The 24,505-nt window shown below is 49.7% G+C and overlaps 1 protein-coding gene across 1 annotated transcript; it reads left to right on the top strand.

The window, feature by feature from the left end:
• Positions 1-1,786: 1,786 nt before the first annotated feature.
• Positions 1,787-21,663, top strand: BECN1 (beclin 1). The gene is made up of 12 exons (XM_077252015.1): positions 1,787-1,939; positions 7,697-7,821; positions 9,772-9,836; positions 11,027-11,085; positions 12,653-12,743; positions 15,136-15,272; positions 16,461-16,655; positions 17,597-17,743; positions 19,040-19,189; positions 19,452-19,512; positions 19,678-19,820; positions 20,904-21,663. The coding sequence occupies exons 2-12, from the start codon at positions 7,701-7,703 to the stop codon at positions 21,070-21,072; spliced, it is 1,338 nt and encodes a 445-aa protein (XP_077108130.1). The 5' UTR covers positions 1,787-1,939; positions 7,697-7,700; the 3' UTR covers positions 21,073-21,663.
• Positions 21,664-24,505: the final 2,842 nt, after the last annotated feature.

The raw sequence follows: 24,505 nt of genomic DNA, 5'->3' as shown, positions 1-24,505 counted from the left end.
GCATATGTTATGCTACACTCCTGCTTCCCCTCTTTGTAAATCCCTTCACTGGCTCCAATTTCCCAGCATATCCAGTTTAAACTACTAACACTGACCTACAAAGCCATCCATAACCTTTCTCCTCTGTATATTTTCACACTAATCTCCCGATATCTTCCCTCACGTAATCTCCGGTCCTCCCGAGACCTCCTTCTCTGCTCCACGCTTATTCGCTCCTCACCCAATCGCCTCCAAGACTTCTCCCGAATATCACCCATCCTCTGGAATTCAGTGCCCCAACACGTCCGGTTATCCACTACTTTTGGATCCTTCAAAAGAAACCTAAAAAAACCCACCTGTTCAAAGAAGCTTACAGCCTGTAATGACCACACGGCCACCTCAACACCATCGGAGCTACTGCAACCCCCGACCTACTGTCTCCTTCCCCACCATCCTGTAGAATGGAAGCCCGCAAGGGCAGGGTCCTCTTCCCTCTGTATCAGTCTGTCATTGTTAGTTTTGTTTACTGTAAGTGATATTTGTATTTTGATGTAACCCCTTCTCATGTACAGCACCATGGAATTAATGGTGCTATATAAATAAACAATAATAATAATGTGAGAATTTGGGGCCCCACTTTGTCTCAAACTGGCCCTGACCGTGCCTCGCCAGACCCAAGCGTGACAGGCTCATAGAGATACATAAGCCGCAGCGGCACCTCGCGCTGCTATGACTAATGGCCACATACACGATATTAAAAAGCTAATCGGCTGACACTAGTGATGAGCGAATATACTCGTTACTCGAGATTTCCCGAGCACGCTCAGGTGACCTCCGAGTAGTTTTTAGTGCTCGGAGATTTAGTTTTCAGCACCGCAGCTGAATGATTTACATCTGTTAGCCTGCTTGATTACATGTGGGGATTCCCTAGCAACCAGGCAACCCCCACATGTACTTATGCTGGCTAAGGCTATGTGCACACGGTGCGGATTTGCTGCGGATCCGCAGCGGATTTTTCCGTGCAGAAACGCTGCAGATCCGCACTGTGATGTATAGTATAATGTAAATCAATGGGCCAAAAAAAAGCTGTGCAGATGATGCAGAAAAATCAGTGCGGAATTGCTGCGGATTTAAAAGAAGTGCACGTCACTTCTTTTGTGCGGATCTGCAGCGTTTCTGCACCCCTCCATGTTAAAAATCCGCAGTGGCAAAAACCGCAGAAAATTTGCACAAAATCCACATAAATTCCGCATAAAAAACGCACAAAATCCGCGGCAAATCCGCTGCTGCGGATTCTGCCAGGAGATGCGGATTTTGTGCAGAAAATTCTGCACCTCTTTTCCGACGTGTGCACATAGCCTTACAGATGTAAATCATTCAGCTGCGGTGCTGAAAACGAAATCTCCGAGCACTAAATACTTGGAGGTCACCTGAGCATGCTCAGGAAATCTCAAGTAACGAGTATATTCGCTCATCACTAGCCCCAGTTACCAGAGCCCTATCCTCACTTGCTATGGGGGAGGGCCAGGAGACCATATCCATAGTTAATAACTTTGCCCTGGTGCAGCTTGTCAGGGCAAAGTACTGATCTCTTTGTCTCACAGTGATCAGGAGCCCTTGGCTCCAGCAGTCACCATCTTAAATACACATGCCAGGGCTCCTCCAACAGCGCCCAGGACCCTGCATCCGAAACATCCCGCAATGTCGGGAACCAATCGCGATACACTAGATCTGCCGCTTCCCTGGCACAGCCGTGCGGCGGCGCTAATCTACCAGTGTGGTCAGTGATAGGTCGGCATACCACGTGCTCTCTGCCCTTAGTTGGTGGGGGTGTGACGTCACGTCCGCCCTTCTTCCGGATAGAGGCTGTGATCAGAAAAACATCCTGCAGGCAGCAGCAGATCACTCTGGGATGTTGTCAGCGCCTGGTCTGCCCTGATCTCTGGGGGCCGGGGCGCAGGTAAGTGCGGGGCCCAGTGGGTATGCCGGCTCCTGGTGGTTCTCCTCTATACATACATTAGCTCTATGTGTGTGTGTATATAGCACACACAGTGTCTCTAGGACCAGGGCATGCTGCTCCTTATAGTGCCACATCCCATTATACAGACTATGTAGGACCCGTGACCCATCGCTGCTGTACCTGACATTCGGCTCTGATCCCACCAGGATGCTGCTGCCGTATACCCCTAATGGAGGTCCCGTGTATACATCCATCACGGGCCTCTCTGGGGCGACACGGCACTAATGCATCATGTGATGACTGGCCGTAGGACAAGCACTGCCATCCATCAGTGACCGGCCTCCGTGTGTTACTGACTGGACTGGAGAAAGGCAATGGTGGAACCGTAGTACATAAAAACCGAACCCAAACAATTATTTGGTGGTCACTGTGCCTTGGCTGCAGTCCCAGAGGGCCAGATCGCCCATCTCTTAAGAACGAGGTAGAGGGAATTGTGTTGTGGCGCATGAACAAAAATAGTGCCCTATTGAAGCTGCTTGGTGCTTGCACCCACTCCAATAACCTTCCAATGCCCTCCATACAGTATGAAGCTCACACGCTGAAAGATGTCCCACCATATATCACTTTCATAGTGCTCCCAACACATTACGATGCCCCCAGGTTGCTCAACACGGTGCGATGCCCCCCCCCCCAGGGTGCCCGACACGGTGCGATGCCCCCCCCCCCAGGGTGCCCGACACGGTGCGATGCCCCCCCCCCCAGGGTGCCCGACACGGTGCGATGCCCCCCCCCCCAGGGTGCCCGACACGGTGCGATGCCCCCCCCCCAGGGTGCCCGACACGGTGCGATGCCCCCCCCCCCCAGGGTGCCCGACACGGTGCGATGCCCCCCCCCCAGGGTGCCCGACACGGTGCGATGCCCCCCCCCCAGGGTGCCCGACACGGTGCGATGCCCCCCCCCAGGGTGCCCGACACGGTGCGATGCCCCCCCCCCCAGGGTGCCCGACACGGTGCGATGCCCCCCCCCCAGGGTGCCCGACACGGTGCGATGCCCCCCCCCCCAGGGTGCCCGACACGGTGCGATGCCCCCCCCCCCCAGGGTGCCCGACACGGTGCGATGCCCCCCCCCCCAGGGTGCCCGACACGGTGCGATGCCCCCCCCCCCCAGGGTGCCCGACACGGTGCGATGCCCCCCCCCCCCAGGGTGCCCGACACGGTGCGATGCCCCCCCCAGGGTGCCCGACACGGTGCGATGCCCCCCCCAGGGTGCCCGACACGGTGCGATGCCCCCCCCAGGGTGCCCGACACGGTGCGATGCCCCCCCCCCCCAGGGTGCCCGACACGGTGCGATGCCCCCCCCCCCCAGGGTGCCCGACACGGTGCGATGCCCCCCCCAGGGTGCCCGACACGGTGCGATGCCCCCCCCAGGGTGCCCGACACGGTGCGATGCCCCCCCCAGGGTGCCCGACACGGTGCGATGCCCCCCCCAGGGTGCCCGACACGGTGCGATGCCCCCCCCAGGGTGCCCGACACGGTGCGATGCCCCCCCCAGGGTGCCCGACACGGTGCGATGCCCCCCCCAGGGAGCCCGACACGGTGCGATGCCCCCCCCAGGGTGCCCGACACGGTGCGATGCCCCCCCCAGGGTGCCCGACACGGTGCGATGCCCCCCCCAGGGTGCCCGACACGGTGCGATGCCCCCCAGGGTGCCCGACACGGTGCGATGCCCCCCCCAGGGTGCCCGACACGGTGCGATGCCCCCCCCAGGGTGCCCGACACGGTGCGATGCCCCCCCCAGGGTGCCCGACACGGTGCGATGCCCCCCCCAGGGTGCCCGACACGGTGCGATGCCCCCCCCAGGGTGCCCGACACGGTGCGATGCCCCCCCCAGGGTGCCCGACACGGTGCGATGCCCCCCCCAGGGTGCCCGACACGGTGCGATGCCCCCCCCAGGGTGCCCGACACGGTGCGATGCCCCCCCCAGGGTGCCCGACACGGTGCGATGCCCCCCCCAGGGTGCCCGACACGGTGCGATGCCCCCCCCAGGGTGCCCGACACGGTGCGATGCCCCCCCCAGGGTGCCCGACACGGTGCGATGCCCCCCCCAGGGTGCCCGACACGGTGCGATGCCCCCCCCAGGGTGCCCGACACGGTGCGATGCCCCCCCCAGGGTGCCCGACACGGTGCGATGCCCCCCCCAGGGTGCCCGACACGGTGCGATGCCCCCCCCAGGGTGCCCGACACGGTGCGATGCCCCCCCCAGGGTGCCCGACACGGTGCGATGCCCCCCCCAGGGTGCCCGACACGGTGCGATGCCCCCCCCAGGGTGCCCGACACGGTGCGATGCCCCCCCCAGGGTGCCCGACACGGTGCGATGCCCCCCCCAGGGTGCCCGACACGGTGCGATGCCCCCCCCAGGGTGCCCGACACGGTGCGATGCCCCCCCCAGGGTGCCCGACACGGTGCGATGCCCCCCCCAGGGTGCCCGACACGGTGCGATGCCCCCCCCAGGGTGCCCGACACGGTGCGATGCCCCCCCCAGGGTGCCCGACACGGTGCGATGCCCCCCCCAGGGTGCCCGACACGGTGCGATGCCCCCCCCCAGGGTGCCCGACACGGTGCGATGCCCCCCCCCCCAGGGTGCCCGACACGGTGCGATGCCCCCCCCCCAGGGTGCCCGGCACGGTGCGATGCCCCCCCCCAGGGTGCCCGGCACGGTGCGATGCCCCCCCCAGGGTGCCCGGCACGGTGCGATGCCCCCCCAGGGTGCGCGGCACGGTGCGATGCCCCCCCAGGGTGAGCGGCACGGTGCGATGCCCCCCCAGGGTGAGCGGCACGGTGCGATGCCCCCCCCCAGGGTGCCCGACACTGTGCGATGCCCGCCCCCAGGGTGCCCGACACTGTGCGATGCCCGCCCCCAGGGTGAGCGGCACGGTGCGATGCCCCCCCCCCCCAGGGTGCCCGACACGGTGCGATGCCCCCCCCCCCCCAGGGTGCCCGACACGGTGCGATGCCCCCCCCCCCAGGGTGCCCGACACGGTGCGATGCCCCCCCCCCCCCGGGTGCCCGACACGGTGCGATGCCCCCCCCCTCAGGGTGCCCGACACGGTGCGATGCCCCCCCCTCAGGGTGCCCGACACGGTGCGATGCCCCCAAGCTACCACTCAAACGTTATGATTGTATTGTATTCCGACTCAGTATGGTCGCACGCACGGTGATGCCTCCCAACACAGTATGATGCCCCCACATGCCTCACACACTCAGATCCCAATATAATCCCCCCACACATTATAATGCCCCCCATGGTACTATGCTGTGCAACTCTGGCTGAGCAGTATCAGCTGCCAACATCACCGGGAACAACTGGGTGCCACACTCCCACAATCAAACATTGATGACATGGACAATCCCTTTAACCAGTTGTACCAAAATTGATCGCCATAAGGGTGTAACGCTAGAATGAAACGTGGACATTGGTTTAATGTTAAGAAAGTAATTGGACACATTTAAAACAAACCGGAAGCCAGTGGTCCCCGCTGTCTCTTTAATTTCATGTCGCTGTGATGTCCCTTACATCCATGTGACTATTGTAACCAATCAGAGGCCTCAGGTCTCATGCCTGACAGCGTCTTCATTGAGGCCAGTGACTTTCTGCAGCGGTCGGGTGGGTGTAAGAAGACCATTGGCCTCTTTCACACTTGCGTCGTTTTAGATCCGTCGCAATGCGTCGTTTTGGGAAAAAAAACGCATCCTGCAAATGTGCCCGCAGGATGCGTTTTTTTTCCCATAGACTTGTATTGCCGACAGATCGCGACGTATGGCCACACGTCCGTCGTGCACTGGATGCGTCGTGTTTTGGCGGACCGTCATCACGAAAAAACGTTCAATGTAACTTTTTTTTTGTACGTCGCATCCACCATTTCCTACCGCGCATGCACGGCTGGAACTCCGCCCCCTCCTCCCCGGGACTTAGAATGGGCAGCGGATGCGTTGAAAAACTGCATCCGCTGCCCACGTTGTGCCGAATTTGCACAATGTACGTCGGTATGTCGCGCCGACGCAAGTGTGAAAGAAGCCTAGATGGCATAAACAGCTGCAGTGTATGCAGGGGATTTAGCAGGTATTGTATCTGTTTTGTTTGTTTTTTTTAAATCACAGATAAACCCTGATGGCAGCGTACTGTGCAAAAGTTTTAGGCAGGAGTGGGAAAATGCTGCAAAATAAGAATGCTTTCCAAATTAGAAGTGTTAATAATTTATTTTTATAAATTAACAAAATGCAAAGAGAATGAACTAAAGAGAAATTCAAATCCATATTTTCTGTGACCCCTTTGCCTGCAGAGCAGCATTGATTCTTCCCGGGACACTTGCACACGGTTTGTGAAGGCCATTTTTCTGCACCCCAGTTCCTATGTTTTCGTGCATAGGTGAGTCACTTGGCCTTTTCCATTTAGAAGGTTTGGAGCTTTGGCTGCAATTCATACATGAAGGCTACTTCTGGTCAGACTTCTCGGAATACTGGATGGGTGTAGCTGGGTTCCACTGGTTGTTGCCAGTTTTGAGCTGATGACACTGCTGGCCATCTTCCGACTTGAAGGAAAGTGAGCATTGAGGTGTCTTTCATTTGCTGCTCTGAGTTTCCTTAGCTGACCTCTGTTTGCTGTCCTCAATGTTGGCAATTTCTTGGTGCTTTCTCAAAATATCTTGAAGAGCATGTCTCAAAATCCCAGTCTACTTTGAAATGTTTGCATGGGTGAGACTTTGGTGATGCAGTATAACTACCTGGTATCTTTCTTGTTGCTGTGCTCAGTCTTCCCTGTGTGTAACCTGTGACAAGAAACTGTCTTCCGCAACTACATAGCCGAGTTTGGCTGTCCCTCACCTAGTTTTAAGCCTCCTACGCAGCTCTTTTTATTTCATGTAATGACTGTGTCAACCTACATATGAAAATGATTATTATGACATGATCGAGTCTGGCAAGATTCAAACTTCCCAAATTGCCCTGATTTTACAGGGAAATGTAATTTTCTCCCAGTTTAAAGTTTCTTCTTCTGCTCAGAGGTGTCTCCAGATCCCAGAGCATTATAATCATAAAGGAATACTCTCCTCACTGCTCACCTGTCCTCACAGCCTACTGACCGGTCCTATGTGCCTCTTCTCTCCTTCTTCCATCATGGTGCGCATTCTCTTCAACCTCTGCACTCCAGGCCGTGGCTTCCGGCTGGACCAGGCTTCTAACATCGCTATACACCGTGCCGTTTCTCTGGCAAGGCTAGTGGTCATTTAGATTCTCGTTCCTTCACTTTGCATTTTAATTGATAACAAATAAACTCTTAACAATTTTTTTTTCTTCAGTTCATTCTTACGTTACAGCTATTTTTTTTTTTTCCTCACACATGTCGAAAACTACCTGTTGGTGGTCCGTGGCCACCAGCTCAGAGCCGTGTGAACTACATCCTACCTGTCAGATTCCCGAGCTTCTCTTCAGATTGGAAGGCCAGTTGCGACTTAATCGTTGTGACATTACGCCGAGCCTACTAATCAGAAGAGTCGTTGAGGATTCTGGCAGCTAGGAGGTGTCGCGCTGGGTTTTGGTCCGGTGGCTAGAGATTGCTGGTATGACAACTGGTCCAGAGTTCTGGAAATCTTTTTCAATATCTCTAGTTTTTAAGTAACATTACTAATAAGTATTGAATTGATGCAGTTTGCCTACAAAATATTCATTCATTTGGGTGTACTATCTTTCCAACATTACTCAGGAAAATGGAGACTTCTAAATCCTCCACAATGCAAGTGAGCTTTGTTTGTCAGCGATGCAGCCAGCCATTGAAACTAGACACCTCCTTCAAGATCCTGGATAAAGTCACCATGCAGGAGCTGACAGGTGGGTCACTTGCTCTTCGGCCTGGGAAGCGGTCAGCTGCTTGCCTGTCCACATCTGTGTGGGAGGCTCTGATGAAGATTATTCTTAAAAATACCAAAATAACCCAGCAATTTCCATTGTTTCGGCCGGTAAAGTGCTGGATACCGAGGGAAACCCAACCGACCCCTTTATAGATCAGTAGGGTCGATTGTGCACCCGATGGTTTGGTTTTCTTTTCATTTGACGTTAGATCCTCTGTTTAAATGCAGCGGTAGCCATGCATGCCCCATTTACTGTCTCTAGCTGTCAGGTATGTACATTATTGCCATAGCCAATGAATGGTGGTCTACCTGGGCAATCATCTGTCCATTCAAAGGGAACTCGAGAGCCCAATTCTTGGGATTGGTAGAAATCTTGTGACTGGCCCACCATACCCACATATCAGCTAATCTCTCAGTTCTGCTGTGACCCCCATGAGACGCACAACTTAAAGTGAATCCAGGACCGTATTTTTCGGACTATAAGACGCACCGGACTATAAGGCGCACCCAGGTTTTAGAGGTGGAAAATAGGGAAAAAAATATTTGAAGCAAAAAAATGTGGTAAAATATTTAATAACATACTATTATATGTGGTGTTATTATATATAATAGTATGTTATTATGTTGGAAGCTGCGGGACCAGTGTGGTGTCTGTGAAGTACGATATGAAGATGCTGGAGGGTGAGTATAAGAATGGGGGCACAGGGCTTAAGAAAGCACCACTCCAGCACTGCAAAATAACACTGGAGTGCTGCTTTAAAATCCCATGGGAGAACTATAACTCCCAGCATGTCCTGCAGATCCTATGACATGCTGGGAGTTATAGTTCACTAAAGGAGTGGCAGGGTGCTTTATTGTGTTTTGTAGACTAACCTCTTAATTGTGGCAGCCAGCCACACTGTGGTGAGGTAAGAGCATCCCATGACTGCACACACAGAGCCCTCCCTCTTGTTGCCTTTCCACACAGGTAATGGAAGCCTGCAGATTCTAGTGTTGGAGTCTGAAGGACCTGTGATGATGTCAAGAAGAGGGAGGGCTCTGTGATGCTCCAGCCCGCCCACTTCTGACATCATCACAGGTCCTCCTTGTGCGCACTGCACAGCACTCAGCATCCAGCCCAGGAAGGTAGGCAGCGATCTCCTCTCCCCCGGACCCTGCTGCTGCTGCTGCCTCCTCCTCCCTCGGACACACAGATCTCCCCAGCTGCTGCAGGAATCAGCGCTGAGGAAACCATGTGTGTCTCTGCTTAAGTGCAGTATTCATTTGCTGCTCCTGGCTCACCGCTCAGCTGATAGGTGGGCGGGGAGTAGCTAGTGAATATTCACTGCACTTAGTCATCGGGACCATGTGGTTTCCCCAGCTCTGATTCCCGGCAGTGGGGACATTTTTCTGCCTCCTGAAGTGGGATAACAGTGCGATCCCACATGCTACATCCCGACCATAAGACGCACCCACACTTTCCTCCCAAATTTGGAGGAAAAAAAGTGCGTCTTGTGGTCAGAAAAATACGGTATTTTGTTTTTTTAATTTTAGTGCTGGCGTGGTGCCTCTAATCTAAGTCCCCTGACCCTAGTATTATACTTACCAGCCGCCATTTTGATCTCGTCCCGGTGCCATCTTGTGTTCGCAGCTTCTGATTGACCAGAAGTCAGAGGTAATAATCACAAGCTCTCAGTGTAAGTCTATGAGAGATTTGTTCTGCTCTCATAGACTTACATTGAGGTGTGACCTCCGGCCGCCCAGCAAACACTGGAGTGATCTAGCAGGTCACATCCTGCAGAAGACCGGAGTGGTGTTGAGAACAGAATAAGACAGTAAACGTATTACTAGGGTCCGGGAACTTAGATCAGTTGCACCACTCCCTGGGCCAAATAAAAAAAAAATTACTGGAGTGGCGCTTTAATACTGATCCGTCCATTTTCCATTACAGCCCCACTGGTGTCAACAGCTGCAGTGAAACCAGGGGAAACTCAAGAAGAGGAGGTAACTACTGAGGTAATGAACTCACATTTATTTCTAGCAATTAGATGATTATGAACTTACGAAAAATGCTAGAAATGATTGGAGTGATTTCTTCTCGTGTTATTATCATGGCATCCTCGAGGAGCTTTATGGAATATTCTGCAATGTTACCATTAAATCTATACCGAATACATTACTTCTTATGTTTTTAAAGATTAGAAGTGATGCTGCTGAGCAGCAGTACTCAATGTCAAGCAGCCGCTGCAAAAGCAAATAAGATTTTAGGGTGTATAAAAAGAGAGAGAAAATCCTGTGATCCCAACGTATGGCTACCCCGTTATAAATCACTGGTGAGGCCACATCTAGAATATGGGATCCAGTTTTGGGCTCCAAAGGATATTCAGAAGTTAAGTCAATTCAAAGGCGGGCAACTAGATTATTACAAGCACATTCCTATAACTTAGCCAGGAAGTAAAGGGCACTTAAAAAAAAAAAAAAAAAAAAAGTACTAAGCCCAGAAAGTAAATTTCGATAATGTTTAAAAGTGCTACACCAAGATGTTTGAGTGTCAAAAAGACATGCATAATTTGATTAATCTGCAAGATGCATATAAGCCACAAATACTTATAATACAGGTATAGACACCATCAGATAGTTGACAATATTTATAGCATTAGCACAAAGTGTGCAAAAAAAACAAAGTGCAGTGCAATTAGGACCAAGAGGCCAAGTTTTTACTCTGTTTTATACTCCGCTTTGTTTTTTGTTTTTTTTAAATTTTATAGCACTACTACACATAGAGTATCTCAATCAGAATATATTTACTGTATGGCCACTTGGTCCTAATTACTCTCACTTACATGTATAAAATATATGTGTGGTCAGCACAAAACACTGGCCCATGACTTATTCCTTCCAAGGACTGTCCTGAGGACCAGGGGTGAACTCATTATGGGTGGAAGAAAGGCGATTCCGACAGATAAACAGGAAAGGGTTCTTTACAGTTAGAGCAGTCAGACTGTGGAATGCCGACCACAGGAGGTAGTAATGGCAGACACTATAATGGCTTCTAAGAAAAGGGCTGGATGAGTTCCTCAGTACACAGAACATTGTGGGTTACAGATAATCTAGTGATGGATAAAGTATTATTGGTGGCGAATGGTTGAACTTGATGGACTTAGGTCTTTTTTTTCAACCTATGTAACTACGTATTATTTTTATAGGAAACATTTGTAGAAAACCGACCCGATGGAGTTTCCAGAAGATTAATCCCACCTGCCAGGTACCGTTGCCCAGTACATATTATTCATAGAAAACTAAAGGGTTAATTCCAGGGACATGATGTATATAGCTAAAGAGACCATGGGCTGACTAAATGAAGGCAGCTTGTTGTCTTGGGTAGGCCTCGTGTCTTCCAGCTTCACATGTAGATTGAGGTTTCCTTCTCTTTTCACAAATGTCCACTGGTGGATTGGTGGTCTGCAGAGTCCGCTGGCAGAGAGTAAAGGTCCTCTGACACGGAACGGTGATTGACAGAGCGAGCTTTCTTAGGAACGCTTCTTTCCAATCATTGCCCATGTAAACCTGCCAGGGGGCGGCTGACAAATGAGCAAAATGACTTTACTACCAGCTGTAATGCAAACTGTAGACAAACAATCGGACCCATCACAGATTGCACATTCAAGATCACTGCTGCTTGTAAAATGAGCACTGTGATGGGGAAGTGTTTACAGCCTTAGGCTAGAAGTCTGGTGTCGCTGTGTGTGTGTGTGTCGCTGTGTGTGTGTGTGTCGCTGTGTGTGTGTGTGTCGCTGTGTGTGTGTGTGTGTCGCTCTGTGTGTGTGTCGCTCTGTGTGTGTGTCGCTCTGTGTGTGTGTCGCTCTGTGTGTGTGTGTCGCTCTGTGTGTGTGTCGCTCTGTGTCTGCAGACTTGTGAATCCTCGCATCATGCATGCTTTGAGTATTCTCAGGTGCCGCTACTGGAAGCGGGCGATCATGTGACCACAAGTATGTGATTTGTATACTTCGGCCACAATCTGACTAGACTTGTCCGGCTTCGCTCAGTACACTTGCATGGAGTGAGGCTGCATTATGCAATCCACATACTTGCGGTCACGCTTCTGGTGTCAGCATCAGAGAATCATCAGCGCACGCAATGTGAGGATTCCCAAGTCTGCAGTCACTCTGAGGATGAAGAGTGCCTTTTATGGACCATCACGGCCATGTTCCCATGTGTGGAAATGCATCTTTTTTTTCCCTCCATTTTGTAGGTAAACTAGCAATCTGCTTTGATTATTGCATCTTTTAAAGGGTTTTCTACATTAAAGAAAGTGGACCCCAAACGATCCTGTGTACCTACATAAAAAGAACAGAGCAGGTGCTCACGCTCAGACTCTATCGCCAACTCCTTGCCGCTGCTTGGGTCTCGGGATTATGGCTGCAGCACTGATGTCATGTCGACAACACTCACAACTGCTGCAGCCAATTATTAAGCTTTACAAGCTGCTGAGCTCAGTGATTGGCTGCAGCGGTGATGCATGCTCTCGACTTTACTGCTCCAGCCAATCGCTGAGCTCAACAGGCTGAGCCGAGGTAGACCACACAAGCCACTGAGCTCATTGATTGTCTGCAGCAGCCATGTCGGGTCAACAGTACGTGTCATCACTGCAGTCAAAACACTGAGACCCAAATAGTGGTGTGGAGCCGGCACTGGACCCGCAGAGCGTGAGTGCATGATGTGTTCGTTATATACCTAAAATAAGAGCAGTTTGTGGTCACTTTTCTTAAAGTGGAAAACTCCTTTTAGTATTGCTTTTAGTGTTTAATACTAGACGTACCTTTTGCATTTAGGATGATGTCCACAGAGAGTGCAAACAGCTTTACCCTGATAGGAGAAGCATCTGATGGTGGCACCATGGAGAACCTAAGTAGAAGACTCAAGGTAGAGCTCATCCATTTAACTTCTTGCTGGCACTAAAAAGGTCTTATGTAGATTTATCACCTGTCTACAGGAGAGATAAGTCCACTGTGTGCGTGAAGCCTTGTGAGCATGTGCAAACTCTGCTCTATTTAAAGGGAACCTACCACCCCGTTTTTTAAAAATTAGATAAAAATAGTGTGAAATAGGGGCAGAGCTGGGCTTTACATTAGGGCCTTTTCGGTGCCTTTACACCCCCGTTAGGCTGCCCAAATACCTTTGTGAAGTGGCCGTTTTCTGCTGTCACTCAAGTGGGTCAGGTCGGATGGGCGTGGTCACAGCGCTGTTTCTCCCCCAGGATCCTGCTCATCATTACGTTGGTGGCGTAGTGGTGTGCGCATGTCCAAAGAAGATCCACTGCCCAGGAGATGAATAACGGCGCGGTCTTCGCTATTCAGCCGTTTACCGGTGGGCGCGGCCATCTTTCCTGTGGCCGCGCCTGCGCAGATGGAGCGCTCTGCTGCCCGGGGCTTCAGGAAAATGGCCGCGGGATTCCGCGCGTGCGCAGATGGAGATCGCGGCGGCCATTTTCCTGAAGTCCCGGGCAGCAGAGCGCTCCATCTGCGCAGGCGCGGCCACAGGAAAGATGGCCGCGCCCACCGGTAAACGGCTGAATAGCGAAGACCGCGCCGTTATTCATCTCCTGGGCAGTGGATCTTCTTTGGACATGCGCACACCACTACGCCACCAACGTAATGATGAGCAGGATCCTGGGGGACAAACAGCGCTGTGACCACGCCCATCCGACCTGACCCACTTGAGTGACAGCAGAAAACGGCCACTTCACAAAGGTATTTGGACAGCCTAACGGGGGTGTAAAGGCACCGAAAAGGCACTAATGTAAAGCCCAGCTCTGCCCCTATTTCACACTATTTTTATCTAATTTTTAAAAAACGGGGTGATAGGTTCCCTTTAACGGTCTGTAATGCATATAAGTAGTTAATGTTTGCACATGCTCTCTAGGGGTACTGTCACACAGTGGCACTTTGATCGCTACGACGGTACGATTCGTGACGTTCAAGCGATATCCATACGATATCGCAGTGTCTGACACGCTACTGCGATCAGGGACCCCGCTGAGAATCGTACGTCGTAGTAGATCGTTTGGTACTTTATTTCGTCACTGGATCTCCCGCTGTCATCGCTGGATCGTTGTGTGTGACACCGATCCAGCGATGCGTTCGCTTGTAACCAGGGTAAACATCGGGTTACTAAGCGCAGGGCCGCGCTTAGTAACCCGATGTTTACCGTGGTTACCAGCGTAAAAGTAAAAAAAAAAAAACGTACATACTCACATTCCGGTGTCCGTCAGGTCCCTTGCCGTCTGCTTCCCGCTCTGACTGACTCCCGGCCGTAAGGCAGTACAGAGCACAGCGGTGACGTCACCGCTGTGATCTGCTTTCACTTTACGGCGGCACTCAGTCAGTGCGGGAAGCAGACGGCCAGGGACCTGACGGACACCGGAATGTGAGTATGTACGTTTTTTTTTTTTTTTTTTACTTTTACGCTGGTAACCAGGGTAAACATCGGGTTACTAAGCGTGGCCCTGCGCTTAGTAACCCGATGTTTACCCTGGTTACCCGGGGCCCTCGGCATCGTTGGTCGCTGGAGAGCGGTCTGTGTGACAGCTCCCCAGCGACCACACAACGACTTTCCAACGATCACGGCCAGGTCGTGTCGCTGGTCGTGATCGTTGGAAAGTTGCAGAGTGTGACAGTACCCTAAGACCTGATTAGCCACCGATCATACATTTATTACCTGTTCTGCGGAGATTAGTGGTCGCGTCCTAAACATCTTGTGTAGCTGTCGTTCTATAAAACTAGTCATGTAGAAGGAGCGCAGCCATCGGCTCAGAGCTTCGGTCCCTTTACTGGTGGGGGGGGTCACAGCCTCGGGAACACTTCTGACATGTCATTCCACTATACTATTGTGTCTGGTTACAAAAGAAAGAGACCCCCGGAAAGGAGGTCAAATGAAGCCTAGCGTTCAGACTTTGGACTAGTCTATATTCAGTGGGGCAACCAACATAGGGCAGAAAGTTTGTGAACCCGTGCTTACTATAGCCTGTCTGACATGATAGTTCCTCTTTAACTGAGAAGCTGCAAACCATTGTATCCAGTCTATGAGCGAAATAAATGTGCAGCAAACTCCAGGATCGTTGCCTCCGAAGGTAACCTCGTGTGTTCATTCAGACAGGTATATCTGGGAAAGGGTGTGATATTACACAAAAAGCACATTAGAAATCTATACAGCGTCTCAATGGTACACTGATTAAAGAAACCAGAACGCCTCTTTAATCCTAATGAGGAAAGTATGCATTGTGCTGAAATCTGCAGTGATCTCTTGTGTGTTCCAGGTGACGGGAGATCTCTTTGACATCATGTCGGGTCAGACAGATGTGGACCACCCTCTTTGTGAGGAGTGTACAGACACCCTCCTGGACCAGCTTGATACCCAGCTGAACATCACAGAGAACGAGTGCCAGAATTACAAGTATGTGCCATGGATCAGTGAGTTTTATAGCAGAGATGACCCCAAAAATGCTTGTATCAAAGAACAGGCTTTGTAGTCAGATCACTCGCATCTGAGACAGTCATTCTTAAAGGGGCTGTATGGACATAACATAGCAAATCAGACCAAGCACGAGTATTCCTGTCTAACCCTGTTAACAGTGGGAAAATATGATTATCTCTATTTTTGCTTGAGACCCTGATGCAGCGTTGCCTGTGATTCGTAGAGAAGGCCTGACCGCGACTCGCATCCCAATTTCAGAGGGGACATCTCAAGTCCATAAATGGGTAAAAGTGCAGAGTGCTTGTAAAAAAACAACTTTACAATTTACCTTATTAGAAATCCTCTCTGCTCTCAAGAATGGAGGAACTTTTACTTCTAAAACGTTCAGCTGACAGCCACCTTGCAGTCCCAACGTGGCCACTTACCTAGGCAGTGCGGGCAGGCTCTATGACTTACAGCCTGCCTGCGCCTTTCAGTCCCCCTGCATTTATCCTATACTTGCATCATGGGAGAAAACACAGTTCGGACCAGCGACCTTATTATGGCCGCAACTGGGAATCTTCAGAAGTGCACTGCCCCGTCACATACTTCCACCAACTTGATTGCCGTGGATGCTTGTTTATATTGCTGATTCTTGATTTCACGGGTCAGAATGCAGTTTAGGACTAGAAAGTGGCCAGTACCTTCAAAGGGAATCTGTCACCAAGTTCTTGCCACCTAACTGAAGAACAGTATTATGTGAGGAAGGGACTCCTGACTCCAGTGATGTGTCACTTACTGGGCTGCTTGCTGTAGTTTTGATAAGATCACTGTCTTAGCAGGCGATGATCACTAGAGGACTAGTAAATCTGCTGCCATGTAGTCCTTCATATTCATGAGCTCTGTATAACCCCGCCCCCACCACTGATAGGCAGAAAGCAGTGCGGGCGGCGGGCGATGAGAACTCCGCATTCACAGACCTGATAGATCTGCAGCAGAGGGAACAGTGATTTTTATCAAAACTGCAGCAGGCAGCCCAGTGAGTGACACATCGCTGGAATCGGGGTCTACGCTGCTACATTACACTGCTCTCAGATTGGGTAGCAAAAACCTGGGGACATTTTCCCTTTAAGATTTCTATCTTGGGAGCAGTCCACAATTTTCATTGATCATGTCCCTTTGTTATAGACGTTGCCTTGAAATCCTTGAAAAAATGAATGACGATGACAAAGAAAAATTGGAAGCCAAGCTGAAGGAGCTGGCAGAGGATGAAGAAAGACTGATTCAGGAGTTAGAGGAGGTTGAGAGAAACCGAGAGCAAGTGGCTAAAGACATTGAAAATGTGAGAAAAGAAGCCGATATGCTGGAGAAGGAGGAGGCGCAGTGAGTATCTGTGAAGAACCCATGGAGGCAGTCCATTTGAAGATGTTTCCAAATTAATAAAACCACTGCATTGTATGCTTCTTTTAAAGGGAGCCTGTCACCAGAACAAAATGTCTATTATATGCTGAAAATTAACTTTATTTTCCCCGGCAGCGTTCGGCTTCTAGTTATAGAGGGGGGTGCTGATTCAGTCACTGTTCTGTGTATAGAGAGCGGCGACTGTAACTGTGCCCCTGGCTCTGACTGACAGCCAGCTCAGCATTAGGGACGGCTGTCAGTCAGGGCTGGGGGTGCAGCTACAGCTGGGCCAGTATTTCCCCTATGACAGGAAGCCGAAAGCTGCAGGAGGGAATAAAGTTAATTTTCTCCCAGCAGGGTTCAGCTAAGTGCGGACTCCAGGCAGGTTAATAATGCTCTTAACCTGCAGATTTATCCTACATCTGCAGGTTAATAGCGTTTTTTTTTTTTGTTTTGTTTTTTGGTAACAGGTTTCCTTTAAGTAATTCCATCATTATGTAAGTGTGTGGCCACCCCTACCCTAATATCTAGAACCCGGTCCTGAAGATGGAGGTGGGACCGGCATTGATCAGATGACTTTAGCATATCCTTAGGAATAGTGAGTGAACGTGCTCGGATAACGTCTTATAATGGCTCGCTCGGGTGGTCTCTGAGTATCTTGGGCGTGCTCGTATATTGTGCTCGAGGCCCCGTGACTGCATAATTTGTGGCTGTTACACAGCCTGAACACATGCAGGGATTCACTAACAAACGGTCATTCCCCACATGTGTTGAGTCTAACAGCCACAAACCATGCAGCTGCCGGGACTTGAACATAATATACAAGCACGCCCAGATTCTCGGATAACACCTGAGTGGGCTATATTAAACATGAATAAAATGGGAATGTCCCCTTTTAATTACACTGTTTCTTCACAACAAAGGTACCAAAAAGAGTACTGTGAGTTCAAGCGTCAGCAGTTAGACCTGGATGATGAGCTGAAGAGTGCGGACAATCAGATGAGATATGCTCAGAGTCAGCTTGACAAACTCAAGAAGACTAATGTCTTTAATGCCACCTTCCACATATGGTAAGTCTATATACTAGAAAACCCCTGTGGTATACTTGTACGTATTGGTAATGCTAATTGAATATATAAACCAGAAATAAAAAATTTTTTAGCGTGACTCTAAAAATATAAGAAGCATATTATTGTGTTTTATCTTGTTAATATTAGTTGTGGCACTCTTAAACGGGAACTGCAGGGAGATAAAAATGTATTTCAATGCACAGTCTGTCTAAAACTATTACTGTAAGTCACATATGCCTCGTGTTACTTTACTACTTGTCACTGTGACCTCACGTCACAACACTGCTTCTGCTCCTGAGTGCTCTCCCTCCCTTCTGGTGCTGCTCCTGAGTGCTCTCCCTCCCTTCTGGTGCTGCTCCTGAGTGCTCTCCCTCCCTTCTGGTGCTTTGTCTCAGATCAAAGGTGTTGCTTACTTCTTCTGCAAGTCTGCCCCCTGACCAAAGCTCATAACTGTCTTTCTGTGGGTTTGCTTTGTGCCTCTTCCGCTACTTGCTATAGTGCCATGCTTATGCATCACATAAGAGCCGTGAAAGTGCGTAGAATGAGCCATGAATATGCATAATGTGTGATGACATGGCTCGTTCTAAGCCACCTTTTATAGTTTTGCATATGACCTGCTAAGGAGTGCGGTGTGAAAGCTGGAGACGCAGGGAGCGAGCCATGGCACTATAGAACTGAGTATTGTAAGGGGGAGGTGGAAGGGACATCAAACCAGCACACAGACTGGGATAAATCTCGGTCAGGGCAGGGGCTGGCTCGCATAAGGAGTAAGACGCAAGTGATCTGTGTCATAGTGTCCAGAATAGAGGGGGAACACCGAGGAGCAGCATTAGTGTGGTGCGGTGACAGTGAGGAGTAGTAAATTACATGAAGTGGCATATAAGAATAGGAAGACTGATATGACTCCTTATAGTTTTACACACTGGATGGAAATATATTTAGATCTCCCCTGAGTACCCCTCTAAACTCCCATTTTGGGTTTGGCCTATAATCAGGGAATGAATGTTAGTAGGAATGCTGGTTCCCAGTTATTTGGCCTTTTTCCTTTGACGGGTGGACTAAATTTTAAGCTTGCTTAAAAATCATTGTTTTTGGCAGCACATTGTTTTGTGATAAATGACAAAAAAAAAATAGATGTTATGCTCAAAGAACGATCATTACCAATTGTTATGTGCACACAGAATGTTATTAAACGCTGAAAGGCTTGCATGTGGCCAATAGTTGGTCTTTTAATGGCCATGGTCTGCTCTTCCAAAAGTGCCCTTAGTCTCCTCACACAAATCCTTCTTATAATAGGCACAGTGGACAGTTTGGCACCATCAACAATTTCCGGCTTGGCCGACTACCAAGTGTTCCTGTGGAGTGGAACGAGATAAACGCAGCTTGGGGTCAGACCGTCTTACTTCTCCATGCCTTGGCTAACAAGATGGGGCTTGAGTTCCAGAGGTGAGTGCAGTACACAATAGTGCTTCCACAAGTAGAGGTTTAGGAAGTGTCCTTCTCCAGAGCGGGAGGTACTCGATGCAGCAGTGATCTGGAATGGGGACCTAATAGGACGGGTGGATGGGGGTATAGTAATGGGATCACACACTGAAATCATACCAGTAATGCTATTTTGTAAAAATTGCCCTGGATTTACTGTAGATGTCATTTTGTTTTTTGGCAATGTTTTGTTATGCCGTGACTTATTTCCCTTGGTTCCATTTAGATATCGTTTGGTGCCATTTGGAAACCATTCTTATTTGGAGTCGCTCACAGACAAGTCCAAGGTAACCCTAAAATGACATGCATATGTATAGAAATTAAAAACCTTCACAAATCATTTTTTTCCTCTTTAAAATTCTTAATGTTTAAGGCATCTAGACAAAAAAGATAGTTAACTTGTCTCTTCCGGTTGGTAGTGATACTGGAGGTGTGACTTTTTTTATTTTTAGGAGCTTCCCCTCTACTGTTCCGGAGGCTTGAGGTTCTTCTGGGATAATAAGTTTGACCATGCAATGGTGGCATTCCTGGATTGTGTACAGCAATTTAAGGAAGAAGTGGAAAGAGGGGACACTGGATTCTGCCTCCCTTACAGGTCAGTGACATGACACACATCTGAATAATATAGCACATAGAATGGGAAAATGCTGCTTTTCTGGTGTACCAGGACTATGCTTTGAAGTGCTGTGATTATGGACACACAGTACCAATAAAGAGGGCAATATAAAGCTGCAGCAGACCATGGCGATAGGATGTTCCCCGTAATAAAGTATCCAATTGTCACTTTTTTTGTTCTTAGTTGACAGTTTTTTCAGTTGAGGATATGGTATTATCTGCTACAGAGATGGTTGCCGCAGCACTTTATTGAACATTGACATGATGGGGGGGGGGGGGCGCGCTCTAAAATGGGTTGTCAAGAAATACACATTGCTGTCCTATCCTCAGAATAGGTGTGTGATCAGTGTGCATCTGACACGACAGTGCACCCCCATAACACGGCTGAACATGGCACTGCAGCTCCATCCACACTCCTTCATTCTGCTGTTCGGTGGAGATCCTGCCGGGCGGACCCTCAATGATCGCACATATATGGCCTTTCTTAAAAATAAATTATGCACACTTATTCCTAGTAACTCTTTATAACCAACATGTTTCTGTTGAGGGAGGATCTAAAGTGACCCTTCACGGTTGACTCAGTGATTTTCAAATTGATCCACAGGGCGTTGCCGGCAACTGAAACTGACCAGACTGAGACGTGTCTCTCTGTTTGGGGGGATCGAGCGGATCTCTATGCCCCGTTTATTGTTTCACACTTTTCATAATCTTAGAAGTTATACTTCAACCAATCAACATAAGAACACGCTCACAACCTATAAGAATGCAGGAACAGCCTGCACATCAAGGTCTCGTAGAACAATACACCTTCAGTGTCATATCTTGTTCGGGCTGTAATAATCAAGGTCTCATAACAACTATGAACTTTAGCCTAGTAACAAAAATTTATCTCAAAACAGCAAGATGGAGTCGAAAAGCACAAAATAAAGCCTGCTTTAATTTTTTTTTTTTTTAGTTTAACCCTTCACATTTCCAACACCCATTAAAAAAGTCAAAATTTTTATCTTTACCAATAATTGGATTATTTATTCAGTGTCTTGTATACTTCTGTATATTTTTCCAGGATGGATGTTGAGAAGGGTAAAATTGAAGACACTGGAGGCAATGGTGGCTCGTACTCCATCAAGACACAATTCAACTCTGAGGAGCAGTGGACCAAGGCCCTAAAATTCATGCTGACCAATCTGAAGTGGGGGCTGGCTTGGGTCTCTTCTCAGTTTTATAATAAGTGAGATCAGGGCGCTGACATACAGTTTACATTTCACTGATGTCTCTCTTGTAATGCCGCTATGTATAACCCTTTCACTGCCTGAGGCTGGCTCCTTTGGCACTGGGAGATGCACAGCAGTATTTATTTCCCTCTGATGTCAGAGCAGTGACTGGGCGGTCAGAGAAGTAATCTTGCACCTCTGGATTGGTGGAGGCCTGGAAATTGTATTTGGATTGTCAAAAAAGGCTATTAAAAAAAATAAATAAATAATACCTCTTTCAAGACGCTTAGAAAATGTATAGAAATTAAAGGGTATATATTGCTACTTTTAGTTCCAAAATACTTTTGTCTCCGTAGTCAAGAGACAAGTCTATTTGTTTACTCCTCTGCCAAACTGGAGGGGACAGGAAAGAGCCACACCATGTCCCTGTATATTTCTACCCCAAGCAATAGGAGTCACTTCAGCCAAGTAATGGACTTATAACATAGTATTACATTAGTTGTTTGAAAAATATAATTAAAAAAAAAAATATTTGTAATGTATATTTGCAGCATCTGTGCACTGATAAAATAAAACACTGAAATAAAGACTATTTTGTAATCCTTCCCCCTCAATAGTCTATTATTGATTCCTTTTCTACTTGTGTATAGACACTGGGCACACACTGCCTCCAGAAGCCATCCATGGCTCCGTAGACCTGGCAGGCTGTTAGAGGTTGTGCACTACTTCATCATTGATAACCTAGCCATAGGATAACTCATCACTGTCTGATCGGTCGGGGTCTGACACCCGGTACCTCCGCTGATCAGCTGTTGTCTGCCAGCCAGAACTGCCTAATTGCAGAGCCGCTCCATTGTCTGATAGTGGCCATGGCAGTGTACTGCACATTCATCTCTTAATGAGAATTGAATAGGAGGCTGATGTGCAGTACCCTTCTGCGGCCACTATCAGAACTGAGCAGCTCCGCAATTGAGGAGTTGCGGCAGTAACCAGGAACAGCTGATCGGCGGGGGTGTCAGACCCCGTCCGATCAGACATTGATGACCTTTCATAAGGATTGGTCATCAATGATGAAGTAGTGGACAACCTCTTTAATATGCAATATGTTATAGAGGAGACATAGTTCGTGTGGCCTGCAGGTGGCAGCATCATCCAGTTGGTGTAGTAAGAGATAGGGAAAAGGGTTAAATGGTTCAGCTGTGGTTGGGTTAAATGCTGCAGCTATATTTAATACAGTGGGGCTATAGACTGGTGGTAGGCAACACACTACAGATGCAACCAATCTGGAAAGTTGCGGGTTCACCTTTACCTTGGCTGAATTCTTGGAGGCTTACATCTTGTGTTCTGATGGACAGTGTTGTGCCACTTTTTTCTTAAACCAAATAGTTTGAGGAGACACAAAGGAACAGATACCGGCAGTGTCGCTTTTTTAAAAAGGGGTTTGCCAGGCTAGGCAGCAACTGACTGAATCCTGCCGAATGCCAACAGTGTAATATACACACTGTCAGGATTCAGCTCTGATTCGAGTAGTCATCACTTGAGTCTTTACATGCTGTTTGCATATTTGCAGTCACATGCTGAGTATGTAAGACTATAAAAAGTCAGAATAAAGCTGAGGTTCCATAGTTTTATATTATAAAGTAGATTTTCCCTTCCCCCATGACGGCACACCTGAGAGAGGGGATCCGCCCAGTCAGGACAGGAACCCTACTGAAAATAAAAGGGCGGTACCTCTCCCTCGCTTCAGTTGGGTTTCCTGTCCTGACAGGGACCCTTGTGCTGAACACGGCGGTTCGACTTACCCAGGTCCCGTCCCGGCGTGGAAGAACAGGCAGCGCCTGTGCGTCGGAGGTTCGGGTCCTGGAGGCGCCGTCCGCAGGTCCCCCCGGGTCACTGCGTCCGTGCGGGCGTTGTGCAGCATGGTTGGAGGACCGGGTTCCTTCCATGGCTGCCACGCCGCCCACCCCTCTCTGCCGGCGCGGCGGCCGCTTCCGGGTCGCTCTTCTGACGTCGCACGTCAGGCCCGCTGTGAATGGGCGTGCCCGTGTGGCGTCGGAGGCAGGCGCCGGATCCAAGATGGCGGCGCCCATGAAGAAAACGCCGGCCAGTGAATGAAGACTCCGGCGGCATGGCAGAGAGGGGGAGGGATCACTATTGGGCACCGGAGAGGCGGGGAGTGCAGTGGTCGCCCCATAAAAGGGTGCTGGACCACAGAAGACGCGCTCATGTCCAAAAACTTCGCCATGGAGGTAGGACAACAAGAGCAGCTGCAGCAGTCTTCTTCACAGCAGCAGCAGCCGGAGCTCTCACCAGATGCCTTGCCGAGCCACCAACATACCAGGAGCAGCCGCTCAAGTGGTAAAAACAGTGGTCGTTCCGTCCGGCAAGATTCGTCAACGTCCAGGAGGGACGCTTCACGTGCATCTGTCCAGCCTCAAAAATCGGTACCCTTGATTGTCGGCGGTGGTGAGTGATCTACGTGAATGTATCCCTTATGGTAACAGGGTCCATTTTTCTGTTTTGATCACTAGGGGTCCAGGAAAGCTACCGGTAAAACAAAGAACCGAGAGTGTGCCCTTTGTAAAAACCCGCTCGCAGTGCAGTATCGGAAGGATCTCTGTGCTGACTGCATAAATAAGACTATTCAAGAAGAAACCCCTAATTTCACCACTAGCCTTAAAGCCATAATACAGGCGGAAATAAAAGACTCCTTAAAATTGGCCCTTAGCGAACCAAGAGGGGGAAGCCGTAGGGCGTCTACAGAGTCGGATACCTCTCAGAGACAAGGGAGTCATAAAACATCCCGATCTCCCTCTACTTCCCCAGCCTCGGTCCACTCTTCAGATTCCTCCTCGGACAGTGATTCAGGAGGTCGTCCGTGCCTTCCCACGGAGGACGTGGACAAATTAGTCAAAGCAGTTAGGTCTGCAATGGGCCTTAAAGAGGAGAAGACACCTAGGTCACTAGAGGATGTCATGTTTGGTGGCTTAGAAGAGAGGAGGAAACGCACGTTTCCAGTTAATGCAAAAATAAAAGCATTAATTGAGAAAGAGTGGAAAAGACCTGAAAAAATGGGTTCTTTGCCCTCTTCATCCAAAAGGAGATATCCCTTTGAAAATAAAGACTCTGAACCTTGGGAAAAGATCCCCAAAATTGACGGAGCGGTAGCCAAATGCTTAAAAAAGTCGAAGACTCGGGTGTTCTTAAAGACCCGCTTGACAAAAAAGCAGATGGTTTTCTCAGACATATCTGGGAAGCCTCAGCGGGGGGCCTGAAGCCAGCAATCGCTGGAACTTGTACGGCCCGCGCTCTGATGGTCTGGCTACAGCAGATAGAGGATCAGCTAAGGGACAAGGTACCCAGATCCGACATCCTTGCCAATATATCCTTGGTGCAAGGGGCAGCAGCCTTTTTAGCAGACTCTTCTGCGGATTCCGCAAGACTAACGGCCAGA

Source organism: Ranitomeya variabilis, chromosome 4 (assembly GCF_051348905.1).
Source record: "Ranitomeya variabilis isolate aRanVar5 chromosome 4, aRanVar5.hap1, whole genome shotgun sequence".
NCBI classification, from domain to species: domain Eukaryota; kingdom Metazoa; phylum Chordata; class Amphibia; order Anura; family Dendrobatidae; genus Ranitomeya; species Ranitomeya variabilis.
Note: the sequence above shows the minus strand (reverse complement) of the source record. Positions and strands in the feature narration are given on the sequence as shown.